The following is a 27,604-nucleotide window of genomic DNA, read 5'->3' as shown; positions in this document are numbered from 1 at the left end:
AGGGTTACACAACGGCGCCGGTACTCGGTTAATTGTTTTATTTATAAGTACTACATTTATCATACAAAAAGATATACATTGGAAATGGGAGGGGTGTGGCCCCCGTATTGCTACAAGCTATAAAAAGTACATGAACCATCAGTTTGGTAAAAATTTCAAGCTCGCTTATACCTAAGATATGTAAAAATAACCGGTACGTTTGAGCTTGGACGACACTAAAAATTATGTTAAATGCATTACCTGGTACAACACCCGCGAGTGTTGCTCTAAATACAGTACAACATCGATTCTTTTGGATAAGTACATAAAACTACTCAAATCATAATCGGTATATACAGAGTATAGAAAAACACTACCGTACGTATATCATATAAAAAGCATACAAATTTCAGTACCACTGTGAACGGGTTTTTATTGTAGATTTGGTGTGTGAAGGCCATGCGATTTGGCAGTTTGGTTTTTATTGGCTAGTTTTTCATCAGTACTTAAATTAATTGGTAAATTTTGACAATCGTTAACATCACATTAATCCTTAAATTAATAGGAGAATATTAAAAACTAACATAAATACAATAAATAGACTTTCTCAAAAAACATATTAAAAATAACAAAGCCAAAAGATTATGAGAAACTACCAGCGGTGATTTAATACTCCCACTGGGTGGCGTTGTCGATCGAAGAGTCGCCCAGACGGAAACATCCATTTTTCCCTGCTGTTAGATAATTGCCGTTGGAGGTCTTGATGCAGAGACGTGTGGGCTCGCGCAGCTCCAAGTAAAAGCCTTCCGGAGTGTCGGAGTCGGCTGTGACTCCTTCGCTGTCCACGTGCCAGTACTTATTGTTCTGACCTGGAACGTTCAAAACACATTTCATTTGCCGGACTCCAAATTTGTTAAAACTGATTGATGCAAATAACAGAATACAGTAAAATCATAGTGAACAATTTTATGCCGTGTTGTGACCGGTTTTACGTCTTGTCTACGGATCAAGAAGGTTGTTAAACATGAAACATATTATTTATTACGACGTATGAATTGTGAGTCAACTATAAATAATGAATGATTGGGAAAATTGGTCTGTTCTATTTCTTTTTTTTTTAATTAAAAAATAAAAAAAACATGAAGAGTAATCGTATAGAATTTTAGATTAAACCTAAAATAACTAACTTTATTAATTTAATCAGAACTCATTGTGACATTTTGGTTTGGTAATACATTGTTAAAAAAATAAAGTAGTCACTTATGTTGCGAAAGCTTACCTTCCAATTGTATTTCAAGCTTGCAAATAATACAAAAGTCATGAGAAACAGCTATTTTTTTTAATAAACATTTTCGTATATGTCAGCCTCCTAATCCCGTAATTCCGTTTTGCACGTTTTAAGAAAATGCGTCTTTTACTTTAAACTAGAATAATACTTCAATTCATGTTTTTAATAATTGTAGTTCTTTCATCTGGAAAATTTGTTTTTCCAAAGATAAGCGTTATAAATGAAATGATACACAGTATACGTTTTAATTTTTTGGAAATACCATAAACTACTATTGCAGCTATTTGACAGAGATTGTTAAAAAATATGTATGTTCAGTAATGTATCGGGTGTTCATTTAAATTTATCCTCAAAGTAGGCGTTGAAGAATCGATTGCGAACGCATCACGGATCAGCTGTTTAAATCTAACCTCACTTTTTGCGTTGTTTGCGTTTTTACTCTGCAGACGGAAGAATGGTGCGTTCACAATCGATTTTTCAACGCCAACTTTGAGAATAAATTTAAATGAACACCCGATATTATTAACAGTAATATCCCAAGACCTTATTTGATAAATTTTTATTTAACACGAAAGCTTTGCTGCTTAAAGTAACAAAGCTTGCGTGTGATAAAATAAAAATTATCTAGAAAAAAGTTATAAGGTCGCGGGATATTTGAATAGATTATTTTCCTGAACTAAATTTAAAAAACAACGCAAAACCCAAGGAAAGTTTTTAAATTAATTCATCCTGTTGCCTAAGTAACAAAATAGAAAGAGGGGATTTATTGCAGGAAGATTTATCGATATGTGTTGATTGGTGATTTTCAACAGTCTTTGAATTCAAAGTTAATTTGACATGATGGAAATAATGGGTAGTAAAATGCCGAGAACTAGATTGATTATCGAAATATCAATTTCCTTGAATGCTAGTTACACAGTAATTTGTCGAGAAAATTACATTTGTTATATCCATAATAATCATTTGACAACAAATATCACTGTCGAAATGTATCACTACTACTTTGCTATCATAAAGAGCATTTTGTGAAACTAAAAGTAGTGTCACAAAGGAACTTTTTGTGAAACTGTTTTTTTTTTTTTAAATACGTATTACGTTGGTATTGCTGTAATAGCATTTCTAACAATTAAAACATTTTACATCAATTTCACAGAAATGCCATCATAGTAACTTATGCCACACAAAAGTTCCTAGATTATTTCATAATTAGATTTTTGAGTTTTTTTCAAATTAATGTGGCCAAAGTAGAAAAATAGTAGTTTATTTAACGAGTTCGTGTGTAAATTGGGCTTTTTTTGGCATGAGGGGCTAGTGTAAAACTCGAGTGAAACGAGAGTTTTAAAGGTCCACGAGTGCCAAAAAGGCGCAATTTACACAAGAACGAGTTGAATACAACGTTTTTTTTGTTCGACGAGCCCCCCCAAAGGTTCCAAATGGCTGAAAATCTTTAAAATTAGCTTGACGTTTCGTTTTGACAAGTTGTCAAATTTATCAAAATCCGTTCACACAGGAGAAAATTCTCAAATTCTGACAGTGTCGAACAAAAAAATAGTATATTACACTCGTTTTATAAGACGGACTGTGACACTCGTTCACAATCTCGTGTCACAATCAAGCCTCTTATAAAACTCATACATATAATAATGTACTATTTTATGGTTATTTTTAACTGTAAAAAAATAACGTGTCATAGTTCTCTGCCTGGTTCACCGCGATTTTAGAATTTCATTAATCTGGTTGTGAAATTCCGTTTTTTATTATTGTTTTTGCTTGACTACTACGCCTTGTCAACGCACTAAAATTACCGTTAAATAAGAACTGTTGTGATTAGCTAGCTGCTATCACTTCATTAGATAAATTATAAAAAAAATCTATTATGTTTTTTAATTTTTTTTTCTGTCGATGTCAACATTATTGGAAATTATAATATTTAAATGAATCGCCCAAGATTCATAAAATCTCCTACAGTTTAAATCGGGTTCTTGATTTGCTTCAAATACTTTCAAAAATCTAAAATTAGTCCTTTATAAATATTTTTCACTTTCAAAGGAAGGTGTGCACGTGTTACAGAACAAATTTTTAATCCTCGCAAATAACATTTTTTGCATATCGTAATGAAAGTGGCACTTTTTTACACGCAAAATCGTAGTGAAAGTAGCACTTTTTTACACGAAAAATCGTAGTGAAAGTAGTACTTTTTTGCATAATTTTATTCCATCTCCTTGGAGATGATTGTCAAAACATACCTGTTTTTTTTTTTGTAATTTTTCATAAATCCTTTTAGACCAAATTTCTCAACTTTTTTCGATATGCAAAAAATAGTGTGTACAACACGTTATGAAAGTTTCTTTTTTTCACTTATTTGCTTGATTGACTCGGACTACGCCCTCGTTAATCAATCTGCAAATTCGTGAAGAAAAGTACGACTTTCATAACTAGTTGTATAAATAACTATTCTTCGCTGGTTATTGTTAATGTCATTGCAAAATACATTAATCGCATTCATTAAGAACTATTTTAAACCAATATTTGAAATCTCACACTACATCAGGTGATAATCATATTTAATAAGTTGCATGTTTATAATTCTAGATTTTTTGGTTGTGTTTTCATTAAAATAAAAGGTCACGAAAAGCAGCACTTAATTTTTTTTGGCAACTAAAAACTACCGCGTGACTGCGTGAGTAACAATTACTGTTTGAGTTGGCAATAAAACGATGGTGACTTTTTTGCGTCCCTGTTGGCTAAATTTGTCATATAACCGGAAGTGAAATGAATTTGATAGATCGCCGAAAATTAGGTTATGTGTAATGGGAAGCAACAATTTATTGAAAAAATGGGGAGTTTTTAAAAACAAAGAAGTTAGAGCGAGGAAAAGGCATTTAATTTAAATCAAATTTAATCAAACTTCAAATTTAAAAAAATCATTTCATAATTAACGAAAAATGGGCCAATTTTGGAACATACATTTCTGATAATTACGTAATATGTAGTACAATCTTCAACGAGCGTATAATGATGGTTATTATTCAAGAGGATGAAAATTCCAACACGAGCCGTAGGCGAGCGGTGGAATCGTCCGAGTGAATAATAGCCAATTTACGCTTCAAAATGAATGCAGTTTTTCTACAAAAGTTACCTTGACATAGTACATGAATAGATGGAAAGCTTATCTTATTATTTGTTGCAGTATTAACATCAGTGATAAATTGGAAAATGTGTGCAATCTAGGTTTATTTTTAACTCAAATTCGCTACATATTTTGCCATTGTTTAATTTGGAATAAAAATGTAAACAGGAAAAATGGTTGCGATTTTTCCATTTTTCAAATTTTTTTCCGGTACTATATTAAAAGATAAACTGATAACTTGTAATAAAGCTTTACTGCTCGGTAGTAATTTAGATTTTCAATATAAAGCTTTTGGTTATCTTTTTGGAGTCATGCCGAGTACTTTATTTAAATAACTCTATTTACGCCATTTCCCTCACCTCTAAATCCCTTTTATCCAAAACCTGCCACTTATAGTCATAATTATTGTTCTCATTTCAGACCAGTAAAGTGGTCTGTAACTCACGTGTGAATTATAACTGTATTTACACACTGGTCTACAAGTCACGCGTGTGTTATAAGTCATAACTCATAACTCACGTGTGAATTATAACTGCAACAATTTTGTTTGCTTCTCATGTGTTATATTCTATAAGTCACTTGAGAAAATTATACCTCTCGGCCTACGGCCTCGAGGTTTAAATATTTTCTCCGTGACTAAACTAAAAAAATTCGAATTTTTTGACATATTTTGAAAATCTGAACATCTCGACTCACCTTTGAAGTACACGATCCCCTTTTCTCCCCTCTCGACTTGAATAGTCTCGTAGGTGGCCTTGTTGCACTCGAGTTTGGGACTGCTGGCCGACTTGTACCCCACGAAACCTTGCTCGGACTTGAGCACCAGAATCGGCCGATTCACCAGATAGAAGAAGTACTTGCAGTTGTCGTCGATGGTGTCGGAGGTGGCGTAAAGATGTCCCGACCTCTTGGTGATGACGTACCGGCCGTTGTTGGCCCTGAACGCCACCGACCCGTCTCCTTGCCACATCAAATCGAAGAGGGCGTTCGACGATCGCTTGTCGCCGGCTGCCTGGATGCCGCCGCCCGTCTCCAACGTCCAATACCGGTCCTGCATCGTTCTTATGTACCACCGCTTGGTGCTCCAGTCGAATTCCAACTGGAAGGTCTCGTGGTCGGATATCTCGTCCTGGTTGGCGGTCACGTCGACTCCTGCAAAGGAGAAGTGACTTTCAGGTCCGGTCAAAGCACCGCTCCGTGGGCGGTGAAGCGTGCTGGTCGGGTGCGTCTTCGACAATCAACGCAATTAAGCCGTGTCACGGTTAATTAAATCGGTGCGTGATATCGACACACGCAAGTTTATAAAGCAATTAAGTCTAATTGGGGGACTGATCTACTCGACGCGGCTGCTGCGATGACATCGAGGACGGGTTGGCGTAGGTCTTGCTTCAAACGTCTCTGATGGAACGACAGTCGGGCAGAATTATGGCATTGCAGGTTTTAATTGTCAAGACTTGAAAGTAGCACCCAGAAACATCCTGCTAAGTCGTGTTTCTTTTTCCAAGTAATCTCTACGAACTCCTGATCTGTTACGAGAGCACGAGCAAAAGACAAAAAACGTTACTGCAATCCAATAGAAATTTATCCGACGGCAAACCTGACGTACTTGTGCCGTTGAAATGTGTGACTACAGTAAATTATTTCATTGAAAAAGTTTTGTTTACGTCTCTTGTCTGGTATAAAAATAAAAATTCCTTCTACTGCCGTAAACAGTAAAAGACATTTAAAGAAATCCTCTCGATGAGCAGAATACTTCAAATAAAACTATTTTATGGCAACAATTGCATAGTTTGAAGGAGACGAGGAAATAGTTATTTTCATATGAGTAGCGCTGTCAGATTACTTTTCAGGTATGAGACCGAAATTTGCAGCACGAGGCGTTAGCCGAGTGATGCAAAACAGGCCGAATACCTGTAAATTTTGAGGTTATCTTTGACAGATGTCAAGTTAGATATACAACCGGGAAAGTTAGGAATCTGGTTTATTGCAATGTAAATTAAAAAATCTGATTTAATTGAAATACACTTCGGAGAAAACATCACTTTTCAGAAATCCTTGTATCGGGTGTTCATTTAAATTTCCGCTCAAAGTTGACGTTGAAGAGTCGATTGTGAACGCACTACGGATTACGGATCCGCTGTGCTGTTGTTTGTGTTTTTTACATGAGTGGTGCGTTCACAATCGACTCTTCAACGTCAACTTTGACCGGAAATTTAAATGAACACCCGATACATTCTAAAAGGATTGTAGACAACTTGTGGTTTGCGCAATTCCTTTGGGCATATAGACATACAAATAAATTAATGCACTGCAATTAATTTTACTTAATTGGAGAATCTAGAAAATCTTTTGATACTCCGATGCTGTGTAAGATTTCGCCAACCAGGTGGTAGTGTGGTAAGAGATATCTGAAGAAGAAATTGCACACGTAATTGTTAGTGCGGCAAGTTACGATAGTGCAGTCATAAAAGAAGACGGTCAAGTTATTATTAATGGGTCTTAATTCGACCAATAAAGACATTTTTGTTGAAATTTTAATTAATTGCACTTCCATTAACCTTTTACGAAACACTAAAAATTCAAATGAATTGGAAACAACCGCTCCTTTGAGTCCTAATTACTTGGTGTGCAGAAATTCATCAGTTTTTATGGATTGTTTATGATCGAGGCTTGTTACAAAACAGCATTTCTCTCAAAATTTAGAAACATATTAGTCGTGGCAAAAAACCACCACCTGTTGAATTAAGCTGGTAAAATCGAAATTACACTAAATGTCGTAATTCGACATTACTATGTAGTATGCCAAACCTTTTTATTGGTCTCTTTGTTATGTCAAAAGGCAGTTGGCAAAGAAATCTTTTGAATGACACAAGATTACAACAGTTTTCATAAGGTATTATTGACACCATCCTAACCAAACATTTCTATTTCCCCCCTGTCAAAAGTCAACTCTAATCAGACAATGTTGCCGGTTGTATTCTCTAGGTAGAATTTGATTTGTTGTTGTTAATAATAGGTGTTAGGTGAGTCCCTAGAGGGCGTCAAAGTTGAAATTTTGTAGTGACGATTTCTAGGGAAGTATAGGGCATTCATTTTAAACGTTGGGTAAAGTTGTAAACTCAAAACACCATAAATTACGAAAGCGGCAATTTTTCATTGTATCGGTACCGTAAAGTAGGAATCCCTCTGTTCATATAAAACTGGTACCACGTCGTACTTTCACCATCTTATCGACGAGCAAAAGAAAGAGACGTTAAAATATCCATAAGTAAAAAAAAATTAAAACACATTTTGTGATCAGTGACCAAAAAAATGTAAAGAGATTGTTGATTTTAAATAATGTGTTTGACAAATAAGATTACTTAATAAAGAAATAAGAGTAATTAGTAAAGTATCCATTACATTTAAAGTAAGTAAAAAATAAATAATAAAATACGTAAACAAATAAAAAATGAATCGTCATCTGAATCAAATTCACTAGATGATTCACCAGTATTGGCAACAAATGTTAATGGTTTCACTTGGTTTTCTAAAAGTTGATCTCGACCCCACCATTCTTAAATTTTGGACCCGAATATATTGAACACAGTTTTAGATTCACTGAGTTTTCGACAAGTGTCAAAGCAGGCAAGTTTTATTACAAAACCCAACATTTAAAATGAATGCACTATACTTCGAGTATCACAGCTCTTGCGGCAAATATTTTATTTTGTCTTTGATCTTCTGCCGTGGTGATTTCACGGTCATAAAATGCTAAAAATCTGCAATTAAGCGAATATGCGAGTGGCGGGTGCTCTGTTGTAGCCTTTAACCCCCCAAGCTCCTACACCATTGGCTTCCAGTTTTGTGCGACACGGATATAACGTGCGTTCAAAAAAATTTGTGATCAAGTGGCCTGGTTACCGTTAGGGAAATAATATAAAATGGACCGAAAGCTTCCATTTGGCGCAACAAACGAAGGTACCGTCAAAATGAGGTTATGTATCGGAAGGATTTGTCAACTAAAAAGACGACCTACGTTTGGAAAAGACAGAGACGGCCTGCTTGACCACAAATTTGTTTGAACACTCGTTGGGTTTGAGTGTGGCTATCAAAAAAAAGTTTGTATTTTGGGGGAAAAAACATTTTATCCTTGAAATTTCATTTATTACAAAGTTGCCATTTTTTTTTGTAAATGGAAGATTGAGACAATGTGTATTTAACAGCTGCATCACACTACCAGATAAATTAACCTTGAACTATAATGAACAGTCTGGTATTTTTAAATGTGTTAAAACAATTTGCAATTTTGTTACAGTTACGAGGCTGGTAAAACATCAGAAACAATGTAGACAATTTACAATAAACAATATTTATTATCTAGTCAAGTAGAGTTCCATTCCCTGATGTGTTCCCTCTAATTTTTTGGAAATATAAAATAAATAACCAGAGAAAACAGGTTACTGCACTCTATGCTTCGTATAATGTTCATTTTAAAAATGGAGATAAACCATGAACGTTCCTAGGTATTTATTGATATTTTTATTTTTTTTTGTTTCTGTTAATATCCCTCTTAATAAACTTCTTAAAAATCAAAGCAAATCGAACAGTATAATTTACTGTTTCAAAGGTGGGTAAACAAGTCAAGACCGACTGAATGACCGCTCACTTAATGACTGGCAAAAAGAGTTCATTAAAAATTTTGACAAATTACTATGTAACAATAATTATACCGCAGACACACGTTTTGATGATACCACCAGCAAAATCGACCAAATTGCTCGAGATAATCATAAGAGCGCACAAAATTCCTCTTTGACGAGCGCCGAGGCCTTTACTCTACCAACAAAAGGCTAATTAAGTGCAGTTGTGATACGGAGATTGCCTCTGGAAAAGAATCGCAACAGTAGCGACTTTTATCTGTAATGACGGATCAAAACAACATTCGAGGCGTGAGATGCTAGTCCAGCAATGTAAAAAAAAGTACACTACTAACATTTCCACAATAGAATATGTAGTTACAAAGTGCATCGACGAATTAAATGACCGTGTTAAATAGTTTTATAAACTAGGCAAAAATGGGTTTTCCCTTTTTGAATTTTTTATAACTACAGTTTAAAATTTGTAATGACATGTAGGTATTAGAAATACAGGGTGTTTTTGAAATGACTGTACAAATTTTAACCACGAGCTACTGGCTTCATGCAGAACTCGGAAAAAATATTTAAAACATTCCGTCAAAAAATAAAATGACATTTATTTTTTGAGCTACAAGTTTTTTTAATTGCTTTTAGTCTTTTGCGTTGTTCCACAACCTCGTAGGTAAAATTTCGGCACATTTTAAAAATCGACCCTGTATATCATATTTTATAAAATGTATAAATTTATCTAGTGTTTAAGAATACGTGGAAGGATTGGGGCAATTATTTTGCTTTCCAAGAAAAATTGTGGAATTCCCTATTCATTTTTGCCTAGTTTATTTAAATGAACTGAAAAAATTAAAATAAACATCTTATTACACATTTGATAAAATATTGTTTACGACACTTGTTACTGTACAAATTCTACACGGTTATTATGCACGATTACATCGTAGTTGGTTGTGATTTTGTGTAAAATCAAGAGTAAAATGCATTCACCTCGTTTTATAATGGGAGGCCATGAATATTTTGCATTTAATTTGGTAGTAGAACTGTCTGTTGAATTGGGTAATGCTTTTCTAAGTTTGAGGTTATAAATAGCGTCAATGTCTAGCGCATTGTTGTCAGTTTTACTAGTTTGCAATAGAAGAATGCTCAGGCACTTTAGTGGCGGAAATCAAACAGTGTGTCCAACGTTAAAAAAATTAATCATGGCCTCCCATTATACCAAAACAAAGTGAACAGTGACGTAAGACTTGTCAAAATTTGAAATTTTTCATTTGTTTTAAATTGTAAATTGTAGTAACTGTATCACTGGTGCCAATCTAACGGCACGTTGACATTTCAGGTTTATAATGGATGAGCTTTTTAACCTTTTTGTAATTTCATTAGTTCGTCTTTTACATACTCGTTGGCGTTGTATTGCAGGACCTACAGTGATGGGTTGGATCCCTAGACAATGCATCCATTAATGTCTATGTTATGATCCTGACAAGATACAAGATACGAGATCCTGATCCTGAAAATTAAATTTTCCCTTTCTGTGTACTTGTTTCGTTGATTTAACAAAAAAGTCTTTGGCATTGTTATTTTCCACAGATCAAAATACCCACGGGATATGTTAAGTAGCACGCAAGAAAAATGATAACAAGTAAATGTGGGAAACATCAGGTACACGTTTCCTTCCTCTTTTTTTTTTTCTTCAAATGATAAAACGATCTACCTCATTCTAGTTACGTACGTAAAAGCGGAAACAATTAAAATCACCAACGAGGTAAGAAATGAGAATCCTCGTTTGCAATCGCACAAAAGAAGTACCCTTTCGATCAACACTGCAATCCAAAAAACACCTCCGCCAATCTCCAACATAATTGATTGTTTCACGGAAGGAAGCCCCCCATAAAATTTGCATTTTAATCTGACCGATTAAGGAAATCCAGCACGAATTCAACTCTCAACCGGGAATTACCGGAAACGATCAACTCGTTCGTTAAATCAACGCCATACTTCTGCGGGGCCATATTTTACATAATTACATGTAACACTCCAATCACAACAACATCGCTAACACCTGCCGCGACCATCCGCTTGTACACCCGGGGACCCGGGGCTTACTTCTTGGAAAGCGCACTTCCGCCGCCGCTACCGACAACAAATCCAAGGTCAACGCATGCCATATCACTTGGGGTTGAAGAACTTCCGCCCGTTTCATGTCCCTGATAAGAAACCGTCGGTTTTCGATTTATTTTTAGACGCACCATGATATCGAGTCTGATCGTCCGAAGTGGTCAAAGTCGGCTGCAGTGTTGTTTGCATTTCAAAGATCCTGTTGCATTGATGCGACACAAGTTAATTGAGCAGTTCGGTATAAAACGGCAACGTTGCTCCGAGGGGAGAGGCTGCACCCCTGCCGGCCGAACAATCGATAGTAAAACACCCCAATTCAAGGTCGTCTGGAGACGTGGGCGTGGATGAAGCACATGTCCCATCTAGGGCTTTGTGGGAATGACAGTACCGGATTGTGGACACGTGTGTACGCCACAAATCAAAAATTAAGTGGAAAGAGCGACCACAGGATGGGCAAAAAAGAATGCGAAATTAGCACCAGATGGGCCATTAGCTGTCAAACGGTACTCGTAAAATTATGATCGACCAGAAGTTTACATTGTTGCAAGATCGTTAAAAATTATTCAAATTGGCGCATTCTTCTTGACGACAACATAACGGGCCGTTATTTTAAAGAATGAGTGCTTCAAGGTCTTCTGAAACGGGTTTTTTTATACTATTTTTTGTATTTGTCAAAATTCCCTCAAAGACCAGGCTGTACCACCCTAAAACCTTACGTTTCGGGACACCTCTATCGTAAGATCAGATTTGAGGTTATATCAGTAATTTTCAAATGTCAGAATCTAACCCCCAAACGTCTTCCGAATATGATGCTGCGGAAGAGGAATGTCCTCAATTGGTAGATTTCCCATCAATTTTTTCCAGTCCTCTCTAATCAGTTCCTCGCAGTGACGAACCCATAAATTAAAAGAAAATACCTCGAATATGACGTGTGCATCTTTACTGCAATTTAGCATGGTCGGTTTTTCTATCTGCATTTCTTCAGGTAATCTAATCATAGCCAATTTTTCTCGTTGTGTTAGATCCTTGTTTTCGGAAACTCATTTAACTTTGTATTTTTTATTTAAATGTAATTGCGGCTTCAATAGCGCAAGCGCCTTCACATCAAAATGACTGACATACGGTTGACATTTTACGTTGCCAATCTAATAACTATCAAATAACCAGTGGCTTATACCAACATGACAACACATTGACAATTGATTTAAAAAAAAATTGGACTATAAACAAAAATGTTTACTTTCCTCCATTTAGGGATTTTTGTGGCGGTTGGTAATGTCTTAATTTTAAAAGTGAAAATTTGATCAAGTCTTCAAAGTCGCCTTTTGTTTTATCCCAATTCTGTCACAAAACACGAATATGGAAGATATTATCTATTGACTTTGATTGTGACCGCAACGAAAAAAATAGTAGGCGCTGTTTAGCTGTGTGCTGCATACGTTTTACACTAAATATTTGTGTGGTGTGAACATGATGTGAAAATGTCAGAATTGCCAAACCTTGACAATGGTAGTAAAGCAATGATTTCAATGTATTTATCAAAATTAATAACGGAAATCAATATTTGAAGTAGGAGAAACTAAAAACGTCTGTCAGATAAAAATTAATCAGACAGAAAGAAACATGAAGTTTAGAAAAGTGTTTTATAGGAGATGAAAAGGCAGAAGGCATCAAACTACAGTACTTACTAGCCAAAATGTACAACAAAAAGCACAAATAGAGTTAACTTTATTGGTGATATTCGTCTTTGTGAGTTGTTTTCCGTTGGCTTCAATAAAATGTCTCGAAACAAGTCAATATTAACCGTTTGTTCTTAACTTTGAGAAGACGACATGGCATTTCCTTTTTGAATTCTGAAATTTCGTACCAACACTCAATTTTATTAGATACGCGCACAAAGTCTACGTCGAAAAACGTTTGCGCAAGTCGTTCTCCGTTCTGTCTTCTGTGAGCGTGACGTTTCTGCCACAATGGCGTCTCCGAGAGTTGCCAACTGCGACTGGATTTAGTGTTATCTAAAATTCCCTATCAATAACCTAGCAACTGAAAAGTTACTAGGGACTGGTCACAATCAAAATGAATAGATATTAATCTTTCAGCTGAAATACGTGAAATTGCAAAAAATACGGTCGCGAATGTGTTGCCTGATAAATCCTGATAAATAATTCTTTGCACATTTTGTAATTTAAACTGACACGCATGACGGATCAAGCTTTGCCAACCTAAAAATTTTCCTAAAATGTTCCGTGAAATATGTAATGACGTCGCGTTCGTTAATATGTCTATTACAGAATCAAAATGGAGGCAAATTACAAAAAAATAAATCGACAACCATTAACCGCTTCCCATGTTGTGATAGCAAAATTTAGCGTCGACTGTAAATGTGTTTTTCGAGGTTGCGCTCGCTCTCTCAAATGAAAAATGGTTGATTGTATGAAGTGCTTTATGAGCCTCATTAACGATTCCGAAAGTCATTTCGTTGCGGTATGAAAGACTTGTACGGTACTCGTGTAAGACAGGTGTTGGCCAAATATACCGTGTACGTCCGCAATTGGAAATTTTTAAATAAATTTTTCTGACAACCTAGTCTACTTTAAAACTGTTGGTGTGGGTCAGAAGAGCAAATCTAGTGTGATCAAATAAAAGCTGAGTAGATTGTCGAAAAGACAGAGGAATGAGAACAATGTTACTCTTGAGATTCTACTTGGTGCTTGTGAAATCGTGTAGATATGTCATTTGCATTTCAAATTATCACAAAATAAACACAATCGACAATCGCACATGTTGTTTGTTTAGACAAGATTAATTAATTTGGAATGAGCACCTTCCTTGTCTTAACAAGAATTTGTCAAGACACAGTCGCAGAAAAATCAATATCGATATACGAGGGTGGTTCATGATTGGTATTCCCGACGGGAATGTTGACTGACAAATGAAAAACAGACGGAGCTAATTGAGTGGTTGGGGGTACAAACAAAAGAATTTTATCATGAAAGCATCAAAGCACACAATTTTCTTGCGTTTCAGTTGACCACGTGGAGATATAAAATTGTTTTGAGTTTTTTAGCATTTTTTTTTGGTCGGAGGGCAATATGTGTTGGACTTGAAACAGAGTTGTGTATTACGCAAGTGATAACTCTTCTTACGCTCTACATAACGCACAAAAGCTAAGTGACACATAAACTTTACACGAAGTCCACGTTATTTATAATTTATGTGTGCAGTACGGTCATATATTTTGCAAACAGTTGTAACAGATATACATAACGTTACTGAAAGGAATAAAATTCAAACAACAAATTACTCACTTGTCATTATTCTACTGATAAGATAGTAGATGCTACTGAAAATATTGCAAATACGAAATTATAGAAAGAATCCAAAGAATACGTGTCAGCTGTGCTTAGCTGTTTCCTTTAATTATTAAATTACGTTCGTCATTTTTTTCTTTTGCTAATTTCAGTCAAAATATCACAGTATCACACACAAAAAACCGTAAGTTTCAAAAAAAAATTATGGTCAACGGCGGCTGTAAAAAATAAAATCATCGAAAAGGTGTGGCGCAACTTTGCATAATTACCACAAGCTAAGATTCACATAACCTAGTTTTGGATTTATTAATTACAGTGCTATCAGACCGTACCCACGGGATAACGGCACGGTCAAATGTTGGTAACGGTGACTCATTCACATAGGAACCGTTCTCAAACCAAAATCAAAATCATTGTTGAAACACATGTATAATAAGTAATAAGTTAAGCCAAAAGTTTTTAAAACTTTCGTCTTTCACAGCCGCTTTTGACTTTGAATTGTTTAAGACATGATTGAAACAATGTCACTATTTTTTTTCACAGTAGCTATTTACAGAAATATGTATGTATTTACAAATGCTTTCAGTTCTTCAGTTAAATTTAACCACCAATTAAATATAACTTGAACTCTAAAAATCCATGTGTTTACCACAACCGTTGATAACGAAGCACGAAAAAAGAATTCCTCGAAGGTAAAAACAACAAGACCTAATTTTTTTTATCGGATACATTTTTTAATTTTACGAATACTTTTTTCTTTGACAATTTTAGGAGTTGAATTTGCGCATTTTTGTTCTGGTTAGGCCGGAGAGCTTTAGCTCGAGGGTTTAACGTTTGAATAAAAATGCCCAAATATCAACGAGTAAAATTGTCTAAACTAAAAATGTTTAAGTGAAAATTGGAAAATTTATCAGATATGTATAAAAAAATTAGGTCGTGTTATTTTTGCCAAGATTAATTCCAGAATTAATACAAACTTTAACGTTAGGTAATTACTTATTTATAATACAGTTGTTAAAAACAATTTGAGAATCTGACAGGAGTAGCATGCAATTTTAATCACTTTTGACAGATGGCAGAGTAGTAGGACGTTTTTATCGGGATAAACATGTTTGATTGGATGAAAGCAAGCGCTCTGATTGGTTGAACACGCACATTTGATGTACGTGGGAATTGATCGATTGAAATACATACATTCGAATGAAAAACAGTAAAAACTGATACATATTAGAAAAGCGATAGTTTTTTAAAACTATAAAGTTTTTATCGCACAAAAACATTTTCACTCACTCTTTCGTTTCAATTGATGATTATGCCATGAGCGGAGTGTCAAATTGGGGGTTAAAAAAATGTAAAAAAAATATTCGATAAAAAAAAAGATCAATATGTAAATTTTAATAAATAACTTTTCACATATGTAAAAAATGTTTATTTTGTTCTGTTATGTTTATTATGTTCTATTGGTGATGCCAATTTGACTTATTGCTTACAAAATGTAGTAAATTTATTATATTTACTAAAACTTCTCAATTCCTTCAAGAATATTACTTCTGAAATTAAAAATATCTTTATCATTGTGAATTAATAAAATTATGTATTTATGTCTACACACACACACACACACACATGTAAAATAATAACAGAATTGAGATGTTCAATGAGCCAGGTGAATCAGGTTTATGGTAAAGCAATTAAAGATAATAAGGCTTTAAAAACAGCAATAAACAAAATTTATTGTTTTTCTACACATTTTCAAATTTTTATTAATAATAAACTCTTCCTCATAACAATTTCATTAGTTTCACTACACAAGAAACATAAATCCATTCGATTAATTTTATATAACCATAAAATATTTTTTACTACCTCAATACCTATAAACAATTGTCATTTCTTTCATTGTTTTTTATTTAATATTTAAATCAACCTATTGATGATTTGATCGTTTTCGACTTGCTTGAAAAACAAGCCAAAACAATATCTTCCCTAATTTTTTAGCATCACCTTACGTCATATCTTTTTTTGAATAAATCATATCATTCTTGGATTTTGTTGGTAGTAAATCCACTTATGTCATTTTAGTTTTTTTCTGGATATCTCCGGGAAAGTTTTTCTCTGAATCGGAATCCACTCTTCAAAAATTTGACACACACCGGCGAGAATAAAATAAATTGTTAATTAAACCCAATCTTGGCAACGCCAAATGTGCTTACTTTGATGGTGATTTTGTGAAAGTTCAATGTGTTTTTTCTAAAAAATAAAATGTAGGAGAATTTTATAATGCATAGCTCTAGAGCAGGGGGGAAACAATTTGCTTTCCTCCCTTGTCACACAAATAAAATGATTTCTACTTCACCAAAAAAAAAAAAATCAATTAGTCAACACTCAAAATTAATAACCTGCTTAATGAAACTTTTTCATGCTTAAATTCATTTACGATTTGTTGTGGCAGATGTTGAAGTAAACATGTTGCAAATGACGGGGGCACCAGATTATTCGAAAAAAAAATTAATCAATGGCGTGAGGATGCCAAGAATTCAATATTCTAATTTAAATGTAAATGTATTTCATTAAGTATTCTATTCACGCTGCAACCAGGAACAAATGTCGAGAAACTACATAGTTGAATGCCACCTATTAAATCTCGATATTCTGTTTCTTTAGGCTCAAGTGTTGATCTGTTAATAATTCAAACCGTAAAGAAAGAACAAACTGTTCTTTCAAAATACAAAAACTGAAACATGCTGTTTCATTCGAACCGTCCTGACAATGCGAGTTTTGTTCTGTAAAAAAAATCAAATCCCCAATATTATAGTTATCAGAGAAATGTTGCTTTGCGTAATCGACTGCACGAAGATTGAAAATAGTTATTTATGTAACAAGTGAGTAAAGTAATACTTTTTTTTACGAGAAGGACGAGTGCGAAACGAGTGCGCAAATCCGCCGAGTAAAAAAAAACTTCACTAACAACGCAAATGAATGAATAATCTTGCACTTTTTTTGACAGACGTGAAAAAAAAGATGTATCATTTTTGTTGGAGCGTTAACTACGTTGCAATCTCTGACATTTGTTTTATTAGTCTTGACATTTCTGAACCGAGCACGCCTTCCGAATCGGAAACTTTCCCGACATCAAAACGTTACGGTACACTTACAGTAACATAAAAATTAACCGACACTATTGCACCGATTCTTGCACTCCCGTTGGAGGTCAAGGTGTACAATGTAATACCGAAAGTCGCTCCGGGCTTCGACATCTGCGAAGCGTGTTGTACGCCGTTCCGCGATCATTACTCGCACCGAGGCCATCCTGATCATCGAAGAACGCTCACCCTTCAACGGCGAATTCCTGCGCAAAAAACTCTCGCACCCTTCCTTACCTTGTTTGACGGAGACGAATTTGGAGTTGAGCGCCGCCACGAAGCTGGCCTGGGGGAGCGAGTCCTCCAGGGAGAAGAGCTCGTCCTTGGTGACGGTGTTGGAGCGGGTCTTGAGGACGGCCTTCGAGCCGATGGGGCTCAAGTAGGCGCCGCTGCGGTCCCGCAGGGCTAGCTGTCCGCTGTGGTATTCGGCGGTGAAGAGGCAGTCTTTGTTGCAGGTGTCCACCAGCTTGCCTGAAACGAAACGTTGCCAATCAGAGGCGGAAAATTCGATCGATCTTCGCAATTTTAATAGAATCATTGGAGTCGCTCGTAAAAATAACGGAACTGGAGAGAGATATGTTGCGAGAATTGCTGAAGACGTTTTCTACTAATTAGGGAAGGTCTTCAATTACGCGTGTTTAGAGAGACGCTGCAACCCACAAAATGTAATTTCATTAAATTTTCTTGATGTGATTTAGCTTAATTGGAATCGTGTACCCATTGGTATGTTATCTGTGACACATTCATATCTGGTTTCCACAATTGGATCGTTAATGGCAAAAACGTACATGATTTAAAATATGCGAGAAGCGATAAAACAGATTTTCCAGATGCAGAATGTGATATAATTTTTTTCCCGTTTTGGTGAGCGATAAAAAAAAAAAAAGTCAAAAGAAAAATCTAAATCGTGAACAACACGTCTTAGCTGGGAAAATACACCCAAACAGTTTTTTACTGTCAGTAAAATTTAACAGTAATAGCACAAGAGCTTTGAATTTATCGATGAACTTGTTGCCTAGCAACGAAGAGTGTCACATTTGACAATTGAACTGTCAAATTTGGACGTTGTGCACAAAGTTAAGATTATCTTACACAAACACAATTTTGTACGAAGGATTCTGAATGAATATTTTATTGTATACAGGGAGCAATTGTCACGTTATCAAAAATTCAGCAGGGGTCCATAGAAATATTATCACATATTATATCCCAAGTGCAAAATTTTTTTTGCTAATGAACGAAAACATCCATAAACGAGGTCAGAATACCAATTATTAGCAAATAAGAGCACGAGACGAAGTCGAGGGCTTTTATTTGATAATAAATTGGTCTTCTGACCGAATAATTTATGTTTGAGTTCATTAGCAAAAAAATTTCCGATATTAAAATTTTGCACGAGGAGTATGCGGCTGATTATTTCCTGAATAGAATGAAACCAAACGCATTGTTTCCAATCCTTTTTAGTCAAAATAATTTTAAAAAAATAAAAAAATCAGGTACCGACATTTTTTATCAGATTATTGCACTTGTGCATTTTAGAGACATTTTTTTTGTTTTAATAATAGCATATATTATCAATTAATAACATAATTACATAAACATTTTTGTTTTACAATACAAAAATTTCCGATAATATTGCGGAGTCTGGAAAAGTGCCCCGAATGCTTGCAGCGTTTCCACGTTGAATGGCAAGGGAAATCCTCTCGAAAAGGAATTTCTTTGATTTTGAATCGCCTGATTCCGCGATAAGTCGTTTTGATTGGTCAATATTTGTCACGCAATTGGTTGCTAAACACATGAAGGAAATAATCCCTGTAAAAGCATGCATTTTCTTCACGCACGAATTTTTATTGGTGAATTTGTGCAGGTTGTGAAATAATCACGGCTAATATCACAAAGCTTTATGATTTCCTCGATAAAATTTTATTTTCCACAAAAGCTTTGGCGCTCAGCAACGACACGAGAACTAACTGCAGGGCTAAATTTTAACTAATGACAGATGGTTCGAGTGTTGTTGTTTAAAGTAGTAAAGCTTGCGTGTGTTCAAATAAAAATTTATCTAGAAGAAATGAGTAGGTCGTGTGGTATTTGAATAGACCATTTCCTGAATTAAATGAAAAAGCGCAAAAGAAACTGTGTGCAACAGAAAATTATGCGACGTTTCACGTTTGATCGGTGAAGTTGTTATGATTTTTTTTTTTTTTGAACAAAATGACAGGAAACCTGCGTTTATCGCAGGAAGAGAGCGTTTGTCGATATATTTAATATAATCGGTAGTAATCGGTGATTTTTAATAGGCTTTTAATTCGTGATTGGTTAAAAATTCAAATTTGACAGGTTACGGAAATAATGTCGTTAATTATTTATTTGGTAAACTTTAATAATCATTAAAATTAGATATGGCAAAGTAACGAACTCGAAAATCGTGGACAGCAAAAACTGTTGCAATTGATTTTGGGACTATAACAAATTTTAAAAAATATAAACAAAACGGGCAATCTGAAGATTTTTAAGATACTGAAAAAATTATTACTTTTTTATCATTATGATTTATGCGTGGATGGTTTACGAAAATATTAATCGAAGGTAAAATAACAAGACCAATTTTTTATAGGATAAATTTTTCAATTTTAGGAATATTTTTTGCTTTGACAATTTACTTCATACACTAAAAATCCCATAACCAGCGGTGTTTTTGTCATTATGACCGCGAAAAAAGTTTCCCCTAACTTTTCCAGCGACAAAACGGAACCTAACCTTTGAAAGCGTCTGATTCTAGTAGGTTTGCATCATCGTACTAGGCAGTTTTTTTCGTTAAATTGCCAGGCAACAAAATTCTCATTGAAATGTCAAGTTTACTTCGACAAAAAAAAGCTCTCGTGTAATTATAAGTGACAATTTTACGAATTTGGGCATTTTTATTCTGGTTAGGCTCGAGAGCTTTAGCTCGAGGGTTTAACCTTTGAATAAAAATGCCCAAATATCAACGAGTAAAGTTGTCTAAAGCAAAAATGTTTAAGTGAAAATTGGGAAATTTATCAGATGTAAAAAATTAGGTCGTGTTATTTTTGGCAAGATTAATTCCAGAATAGAAACTTTAACGTTAGGTAATTGCATACTCGTATTTATTTACAATACAGTTTTTAAAAACAATTTGAGAATCTGACAGGAATAGCATGCCATTTTAATCACTTTTGACAGATGAAAGCAAGCGTTCTGATTGGCTACACGCACGCTTGATGTACGTGGGAATTAATCAATGAAAAAAAAAACATTTATACAGGGTGAATCACGTAGCCCGTTCGTTAGAAACTTTCTGATTTCCCAAAATCGTCTTAATATTAAAATTGGTAGCCGAATATAATCGACTGCTCCAAGTTCAGATAAAACACTTTCAAAATGGCGGCACTTCTGGAAATACCTACCGGAAATGGACACCATCTTTGTTTTTTTTTTAATGGAAAGGCCCCATTTTGATTCTAAATTTTACGTTAAAATTTGAGTTTACAACGTCCTTTTGCCAACACTTATCTGTCATCATTTTTGACCTGTCATATTTTTCGCAAAAAAGCGGGGTTGCTAGGGCTTCATTAAAAAATTTATCATTCCTGAATCATTGGAAATAAATAATTGATTTTTTTTTATTGAATTTCCAAAACGTTTGGTCGATCTTTTGCGCCATTAGCTACATTTTTTAGATATTGTATAGGGCTACTGCAATTTTCCAAAACTGTGTCCAACGTTAAAAAAAATAAATCATGGCCTCCCATTATTGCAAAACAACGTGAAAGGCCAAAAATAAAAATTACAATGGACAATGGAGTAAATATCACAAAAACATTACTCTCGGTTAATTTAAGTGTGCCAAAAGTTTCTAATTTGTTGGAAACAATTGCATAAAGTAATGCAACGAAATAGATGACGACGAACTGGATTTGTAGACATGAACATTTTTTTAACGGAGAGAAAGCAAATGAACGTATCGAGAATAGGTTTATTTTGCAAAAAAAATTTTTTTTTGTCTTGAACGACAATTACTGCAATGTACAGTACGTTCACGTTCACTCTCTAACCGATTAACTTTTTTATGTTATTTTGTAATAAAAATATATTTGTAGCTAGCGCGGAATGCAATTTCCTAAATTAAATTTGTTAAAAAGTAAAAGAAGCGAGTACGATTTCAAGAATCCTGATTGAGTTTTGGACACTTTTAAACGGTTTCTTTCGAAGAAACAATTAATAAAAAAATAAGCAATCAAACGTTCACCAGATCGAAAATACCACAGGAAGAGTTTTTTTTTCTCCCATCTATTCCGACGCCAATATTTTTGCTTTCGCCACCAAATTTGACTTTTACGTCAATCTACTTCACAAAATTTGTGATTCATCACTAAGTATCATGTGCGGCAAGTTCTACTGAGACATCTATTTACTATTTGCACAAATTTAATCAAAGTTGGTACACGTAACTGGTTAATCATGAAGCACGTTTTTTTTTGTAATTTATCGTTATTAAATAAAGATATAAATTTTAAATTAAAAAAAAACGTGTGGGGATTCACTCTTAATATTTTTTTACGAAATTTACGAAACAATAAAAATGAGATTTTCAGTAAAACCCACTTCTGCATTATAAAATCAAAAATTCCTTTTAATTATCAGCTGTATAATTGAAAGGTCGTAAATTATGCAACAATGGGATTTGTCGGGAGCAAGTAGTGGTACTCATGAATCGGGCTGGCTGGCTGAAGCTGTAAATAATAGGCTTCAAGAAGGTAAATGATCCTTTTGTTGCTAAATTATACACAAAATTACGCATTCATGTGTACCGACTTCTATTATGTAATTTTGTTTAATAATTAGAACTAGTGATTTTAGGCGTCCAAGTAAAACTTGCCGCACCTGCTACTATGAATTGATATTGAAAAATAAATTGTTCCAATGTTTCACATTACATAAGTTCACTTTTTTTACTTCCATATTGTAGGAAATGAAACTACGTATGCGGTGATGGGGTCGAAAAATAGTGTGCGTGATAAGGTCAGATTCTGATTGCGGTTTTCCGCATGGACGGTGTGCGTGCGTCTGTCTGTGGAAGTTTTCGCTCACGATAACTTTTATAAAAATGCACCAATCTGAATTTTAATTTCTGTAAAACATTTGTCTCAGTGAGCACTCCAGACCTATTGATTTTGGTGCTAATCGGCTCAATTTTGTGCTTATAACAAGATTGGCCGTTTATCGCCTAAGGGCTTTTTATGGTTCTCCATGCCGCTATCCAATTTTACAGCGCATCGAGTTACGTAAATCTCATTTTCTGGTTTATTAAAGTAACGAATCAATTCCATTTAGAAATTTTATTTGCAAAAAATTAAAAAACAAATTTGGAGCCCTTCGAGGAAGAATGTTTGGAGAATAATTGGACATGATAATATTTTAAAATAGCCTTAAAAAATGTTAAAAAACAATCATAAACAGTTGTATGTATTGGAAATTTTATTCTTACTTCTTTCATTTAAATTTTTTTTTCTAATATGTATTACATACATATAATCTTGCCGACGTCCACACAAAGAAAAAGCCTCCGCAGACTTGCCGTTACAGAAGCCGTACTCACCTCCCAGCGACAAATACTTGTTGTTGCAAGTGTGGATGGCGTACTTCCCGGACTCGTCGTGTCTGAACTCGAGAGTGAAGAGAGTGTCCTCGCCCCACGGGATATTCGCGTCCACGTGAATCTCGTCGAGATTTTCGGAAAGATGAGCGAAGCGCTTCCTGCCCACCGACCTCAGGTTCATCTGAGGCCTGGCGGCGAGATGTATGTGCCAAAACTCAGCATCCCCGGGGACCTTGGCGGTGCAAGTCAACTTGTCAGACGACGCGCCCAAGAAGTAGCCCCTGACGACGTTCCTGAACGCCCATCTGCCGCTACCGTCCTCGGCCACGCTGATCTGGAATTTGCTACCGGGTTCTTTTTCTTCGCTCTCGCACGTCACGTTTCCGAACGAGTCGACCGCCAGGTATTTATCCAGGTGCGAGCGCAAGTAGATCAGGCCTGGAACGGACAAACCAGTAGCGGTGTTATTTTTGTCGTGTGCAAGACTTACTGTCGCCTGAATTGGAGTTCTCCGGTTCTAGCGTCCAGATCTGTTTCTTCTTGAGGGACGCCCCGTTCGCGTTTATCTTGAAGCCGAACGTTTCCGCTGTCAGATAGCGATGCTTTGAGTTGATCAGGCCGATCGTCCAGCATCCTTTTTGTTGGTTTTGGGTGATGATGTCGCCGCAGCCGTTCAAGTCGCCGCCGTTGGCGTGATGGCCGTTAATTCCATTCATTGTAGATTGTTTCGGTCTGTAACAAAGGGCGAGGTTAAAAACACCAACCACCGAACTGGAGACTCGGGTCTGGTAACCTGTTCCTGTCAATTTTTGACACTGGGTCGTCTGTGTTAGGTGAAGAAGTCTCGGCTCGAGAAAGTGGCCGCAGACGGAGATGTGTGTGCATAACACATGTCACGGTTCTTGACTCTTACTACATATTTTTTTCAGTGTTAATTAGTTGGTAAGTAGTTCAAGTACACGGTGCGAACGAATGTTTGTGCATAAACGGATATTTCAAAAGTGACAGATATGACGTGACGTCTGAGCAGGGCCGGAAACATAAAAGATCTACCTGAAGAAATAACGTATTATGTTTAATTAAGATGATTTGGATTATAAATTAAAGCACGTATTCCACGCCTCGTGCATTTATTATCCCATCCTGTAAATATCCAATTATAAATAGCCGCGACGAGTTGAAGAGCATTTACCTTGTCACGTCGAGAGAAATCATATTGCCAAAATAAAGAAAAAAAATCAGAAAGCCTAACATGTCACCAATTTTGACTCTTGTTGACTCATTTCACTTTCTTTGTCATCAAAAATTGAGACTGTTCTAGTCGAGGAGCTCCGTATAAAAGCTTATTTTGCTTTTATCGCGTGCCGAGATTCTCTAAATGCCTTTTGTACGCGAGGTTAACGGACTCGGTTGCAATTTCGAATTTCACACGAGTACCAAGTCGAAAAGAAAATCTCACCTAATTCATTTATTCAAATTTAATAACATAAATAAAATCTAATTAGTCGAGCCCGTTCGGGCTGCGTGAAACTTGTGTCGGAACGGGTCGATACTGTTACCATGGTGATCAATTTAGGCACGGGCTCATCTCTAATAAATAAATGAAATTAATTAGAGACGAAGAAGGCAACAGGAAGTGGCGTGCAACGGACCGCGGCGAAGGCGAAAACACACAAATACAAATTGTTATGGTCGCACGGATATCTTTGTCGTGTGTTTTTTTCCGTCGTTCGCCCAATTCCCACGAGAGAAAAAAGGCGCATCTCTAAACGGCGCGCTCTTCGAATTGTCCATGCAAATTAACGAGCTCGTTAAATCGTGAATGGTCCCTTTTAGGGCAAGTTCAAGGCTACTACGCCGGCTGGAAATAGACCCTGCTGTCTGAGTGTGTTCGAGTCGACGCCCACACTTGAAACCAATTCGTCACCCTAATGGAACGGAATGTTTTTGAGATAAATGGCACGACCGTAACTAGAAAGTTATTATTACCATTGTGTTTTTATTAAATAAACCTATTAAAAGTGCTAATCTGGCACCATATGGTCGGTGTGACGGGTTTGGAGCTCTTCACCGGCGGATCTTTCCAAGAATTTTTTATGACCACCGGGAGGTCACGCTTCGCTTATCGGTCCCCAATTCGCCATTTAGAACAATCACAATGAGCATTCCTCACTTTAATTACGATTATCCTTTTAGCCGCATCCGTTCGATTCGCCATCATGCGTCGCCACCAGTTACTTTCAGTTCCGGCGAATTTAGGTTGGCACCGCTTCCCGCTAAGGGATGAAGTTGGAAAACTTTCGACGATTTCTCGTGTTTTATCCGTGTTTCTAAAACCGCGCGATGAATAATGCACGTGGAGGTGCGACATCGCACATTGTCCGATTCGAGGTTGTCGTTAACACCAATCTTGCATTTTTCAAGAACTGGACCGCAAAATTTCGAGACGATTTGCGAAAATGACGTCACGTGAGCGCGATTTGAAAAAATGGCGGCCAATTAGTTCAGGTGAGATAGCATAAAAATGATGACCAATTAGTGGGTAATAAACTTGTGTTTATTTACGTGATGAAGGGATCGCTGCGTAAACGTCTCCATTGCCGGGACAATGATTCGGTGACGTCATATTGGTGCATCGGTGCGTTATTGCAGAAAAAACGCCAGGCTTGGCAGTGAGGTTGGGTGAACGACATTGCGCGTCAAGGTCACTATCTCTCGATCAATCAGCACAGAAAGAGATAGGAGTTGGATGATCGTCCACTTCTGGAAATTGTTGTCAAAGGTCGCAGAATGCATCGTTTGTGGTGGGGGTTAAAAGGTCAAGTCTTCACGACGAATTAACATTTCTGGCATAACTGGCGATTTCGACAAAGGACCGGAACGAATTTCTTGTGTGGTGCGTATTGTTAACTCTTTTTAATCAGGAGATTAGTTACGGATCTTCCACATTCTCACCAAACGAGGAACGGTGTGGGGAAGAACGGCCCCGAAAATGATCACACAACGGCTGATTTGCAACAAATCAAACCGCAAATCTTTCTCACTAGAAAAATCTGGGAATAGCCAAAGCAGGAGCGCATTCATCACTGCCGACAATTAAAACATAAAACCGTTGTTTATGTCGCTTAGCGGCGAGATTTGCATATTTCTGTTCCGCAGCCGCTTTAAATACATCGGAGAAATGTGAAAAATGTGTGCCCATTGCTACTTCTGGAGTTCGTTGGAGCGATAACATTCCGGCAAAATTACAACAAAAACATTCTCTGCGGTGTACCTGATCTGACACCTACGGAATATGCATGGGCCCCCAGCTGAACCAGCGACTTAATATGTAATGACATGCCGAAGATGCAACTCGGGGAAAGGCAGCGAATGTCAAATCTTGTGGCTTATGATGACACACATCTAGCTAATCTAGTGGAGGAACTAAATTGTCACGGAATAATTAAAACAACCGCTCGTCGTTTCAGAGGTTTAGAAATCTTGAAATGTCAAGCTTTCAGATCTTCTTTTGTTGGGTCTGAGTGGGCGGTTCTTAATTGAGAAATAAGTACGAGTGCAGATAAACAAATTGAAATGAGGAGGACGTTAACGTTCGATTGTTTGTACTGTGTATCGGGCCATTGGTCGTGGAAAAAATCCCGATGACGCCAATCGCACCGGCGAAACGTGTGCCGAATCGAAACGAGGGTGTTCCATTCCGCATTTTACTATCCCGTACAGTCACCACGTTACTTTGGTAGTTGTGCGACTGTACAGGGAAATTTTTGATCGGTTTCCGGTCCACGGGGCGTTTCCTTTTTATTAAAAATTCATGAAACGGATAATTTCCATTACAGATTCAGGACACGTCTCCGACTAGCCTCTAGAGATCATGTTCCCTATAAGAAACGAGAGATATACCACTATTGTTTTTATGTAAATGCGCTTTTTCTCGTTTCTTTTTGTTCAATGGTCTAGACATACGCCGGATCAAATTTAATTCCTCGTCTCGAATGTGGCAGCAAAACCGACTAATCCACAATTACCACATTGGATTGTTTTTATGCACCATCTAGAGTGTGGGTTCTTTTGTTATTGCCGGTATGCGGACTGACAGTCGATTGTTAATTGAAATCCATGTCTCTTTTGTTTCCTAGGACGGGACAAGTAGTGAGGTTTTGTTGGGGTGTGAACGAGGTCTGGGGCGGCGTCAATAGTCCTGGCATACCTTTAATCCTGACGACGATCCTGATCCAGCACCAGAAAATAAAAACACTCGACACACCACCGGACCTGGCACCGAAATGAAACAAAAATCTATCAAAATTCCGGGTTGTAGTTTTTCTATTCTTGTTCGATCGATGGGGCACGTGTCACCTCACCAACACAACCAAAGAATCGCGGTGGA

The 27,604-nt window shown here is 36.3% G+C and overlaps 1 protein-coding gene across 1 annotated transcript; it reads right to left on the bottom strand.

Moving 5' to 3' along the window:
* Positions 1 to 23: 23 nt before the first annotated feature.
* Positions 24 to 27,604, bottom strand: sn (fascin domain-containing protein singed). Its single transcript, XM_069059648.1, has 6 exons — positions 27,425 to 27,604; positions 23,705 to 23,946; positions 23,215 to 23,652; positions 17,835 to 18,068; positions 5,094 to 5,549; positions 24 to 848 (listed from the first exon to the last, which is right to left on the bottom strand). The coding sequence occupies exons 2-6, from the start codon at positions 23,928 to 23,930 to the stop codon at positions 646 to 648; spliced, it is 1,557 nt and encodes a 518-aa protein (XP_068915749.1). The 5' UTR covers positions 23,931 to 23,946; positions 27,425 to 27,604; the 3' UTR covers positions 24 to 645.

Source organism: Tenebrio molitor, chromosome 9 (genome assembly GCF_963966145.1).
Source record: "Tenebrio molitor chromosome 9, icTenMoli1.1, whole genome shotgun sequence".
NCBI lineage: Eukaryota > Metazoa > Arthropoda > Insecta > Coleoptera > Tenebrionidae > Tenebrio > Tenebrio molitor.
This window is presented reverse-complemented; position numbering and strand designations above follow the sequence as displayed.